The sequence below is a fragment of the Amphimedon queenslandica genome, unplaced genomic scaffold, assembly GCF_000090795.2.
Source record: "Amphimedon queenslandica unplaced genomic scaffold, v1.1 AMPQUscaffold_11170, whole genome shotgun sequence".
In the NCBI taxonomy this organism is placed as follows: Eukaryota; Metazoa; Porifera; class Demospongiae; order Haplosclerida; family Niphatidae; genus Amphimedon; species Amphimedon queenslandica.
The window spans coordinates 5,965-8,621 of record NW_003548585.1 but is presented as its reverse complement, the minus strand read 5'-3'; the positions used below and the strand labels follow the sequence as shown (position 1 = coordinate 8,621).

General features: G+C 31.9%; 1 protein-coding gene across 1 annotated transcript; it reads left to right on the top strand.

The window, feature by feature from the left end:
- The first annotated feature begins 1,022 nt into the window (after positions 1-1,022).
- Positions 1,023-2,640, top strand: LOC109589572 (contactin-6-like). The gene is made up of 6 exons (XM_020005631.1): positions 1,023-1,124; positions 1,171-1,407; positions 1,457-1,768; positions 1,818-2,051; positions 2,103-2,363; positions 2,405-2,640. Exons 1-6 carry the CDS (start codon positions 1,061-1,063, stop codon positions 2,638-2,640), a joined length of 1,344 nt encoding a protein of 447 aa, XP_019861190.1. The 5' UTR covers positions 1,023-1,060.
- The last annotated feature ends 17 nt before the right edge of the window (positions 2,641-2,657 follow it).

Here is a 2,657-nt window from a genome sequence, read left to right as displayed (position 1 = left end):
AACCTGGCTCATCTCTTGTTAATCTCTTTGAATCTGTTGTTAAGAATCAAAGCAAAACTGGTAATAAACCTATTGTGGTGATCTGCAAGTAAGGAAAATGATAAATAATTAAAAATAAAAGTATATGTTTCCATTATATCATAGTGATGGTGTTGGTTGTAGTGGTACGTTTCTGACAGCTTATTCTCAAATAGAAAGAGCCAAAACTGAAGGAGTGTCTGATATATTTCAATTCATTAGGAAAGCAAGGAGCCAGAGACCAGGACTGGTTGATTGTTTGGTAAGATATGTGTATTATATATCATACTAAACAGGTCTATATACAAAGATATAGACCTGAGGTGGGTGTCCAAGGATGTGATATAGCCCGAGGGCCACAGGCCCGAGGGCTATATCACATCTGAGGACACCCACCAAAGGTCTATATCTTTTGTATATAGACCAGTTTTAGTATGTTATATAGGATATATTTCATAATGATGACAGCATTTCTGAATGGCAGGTATATATACAAAAATATAAACCCAACCACATCAAAGGATGATGTCATAATTATGAGATATATATATATATATATAATAGAATGAGAAATACTTCTTATATTTTTAGGATCAGTACATTTATTGTCATGAAATAATTTCGGATTTTGCTGAAGACATGTCCCAATACGACAATTTCAAACGTTACATTTGAACAAATAAAATTAGCTGGACTAAGTTTAGTTATGTATTGTCATCAGGTAGATTTAGATTTTGACTTATTAGTTTTGTCATTATTTTACATATCATGGCTTATTTTTTTAAAACTTTTAAACTGATAAAAAGATCCTGTGTTCCAAGTAGATTTACACAGTATAATGGTAACACTTTATGACTAGACTACTGCCATAATAATAATAGATGTTTATTATCACAGTTTATTTACCAACAAACAATTATTCATTAGTGTCAGTAAAACAACTGAAATAATGTACTTTTGCTTATTTAAAATAAACTTCATACATTATAAGGAGGCTATACAACCCGCAGCTAAAATATACGTTAGTACCAATTGGAAAAATATGAAAGCTTGGTGGTTTTTTCCTTATGCTTTGTTACTTATTGCAGTAGATTCGTATGCTACTGGTAAGTAAGAATAATAAAACTTAGGATAATCTATCAATGAAATTAGATGATTGTAATATATCATTGAATGGAAGCAATGTCACTGAAGCAAGACTCTCAGTAGGTGATAGTGTTGTCCTGGAGTGTAACTGTGAATCAGACTGGAAACAGAATGAAGACAACATCATAAATGATACACGTCATTTCATTACCAGTAGAAATACACTGAATATACTAGCAGTGAGGAGCACTGACTCTGGTAACTATACATGCGGTGATAGCAATATTATTCTAATAGTAAATGGTAAGGAATACAGTATAGACTAACATAATCATTGATTAATCACACTTAGATACATACGTTGAATCTGTGTTCATTCGTAATCCATCACTGTTATGTGTTAATGAGTCAGTGCTATTGGAGTGTGTAGTGACTCTTAATACAGTAATTGGGTCTGATCTTTCAGTTCTTAATATCTCATGGTTTCACAATGGGACTTATATACCAACTAACAATATTACTAGAAATGATGAGGAATACTTGTACATCAGTACATTACAGTTACCATCAGTGAATGATGCTAACAGTGGAGAATATGCTTGTGTAGCTAATGTCATTGAAAGTGAACGTATTATTGTAAATTATACCACTGTTAATATCCGAGGTCAGTAGATTAATAAAATTATTTGATTTAATTTTCTTTTTGATAATAGCCAAACCTGTTGTACATATAATGACTGAGTCATTACTTCTTTATCCTGGAGATGATGCTGTCATTAATTGCTCCTCCTCTGTTGGATCTTATACTATTACTGGACCAAATTTAATCAGTTCAAATCAACCAGTTACATTAAACTCTTTTAGCTATGAAAATGAAAGTGATTATAAATGCTCTAGTTCAAACATGTGTGGAGACAACTTTGAATTCTTAACATTACAAATGCTAAGTTAGTATCACTAAATGTATATTCTTATATATTCAGTGTATCCATTATTAGTTCCGAATGTGACTATCAGTGGCAATTATACTAGTCTTAGAGTAGGTAGCAGTACTGATATAAAATGTGAAACAACTCCTTCAATCCCTAATGCTGTGATAGAATGGCAAGATGTGTCATCATTTAATAGCTACAGTTATGAAAATGGATTAACAATCGATCCAGTATTGCTCAGCGATGATAACAAGACATTCACATGTGTAGTATCATCACATTTAATATCAAGGAATTTAATGAGAAGTATTGTCATTACTGTAATAGGTTAGCCTATAGATCTAGTACATTAGTTACTATTAATTCAGATACTAGAGTCTCATCAGTTTCCATAAAGATCAATTCTTCATATGTCATTGGTGAACAAGCATTCATACAGTGCAGTATCAGTCTTACTAATGCTACTGGTCCTAATATTTCTTCATTTAGCATAAAGTGGTTTAAATCAGAGGAAGTTATAAGAGATTATATGATGCATGATGTAGCCTTGCCATCATCAGTGTTTCAAAGCCAGTTTAACATTAACAAGTCTTTCATTCAATGATGCTGGAGAATATAACT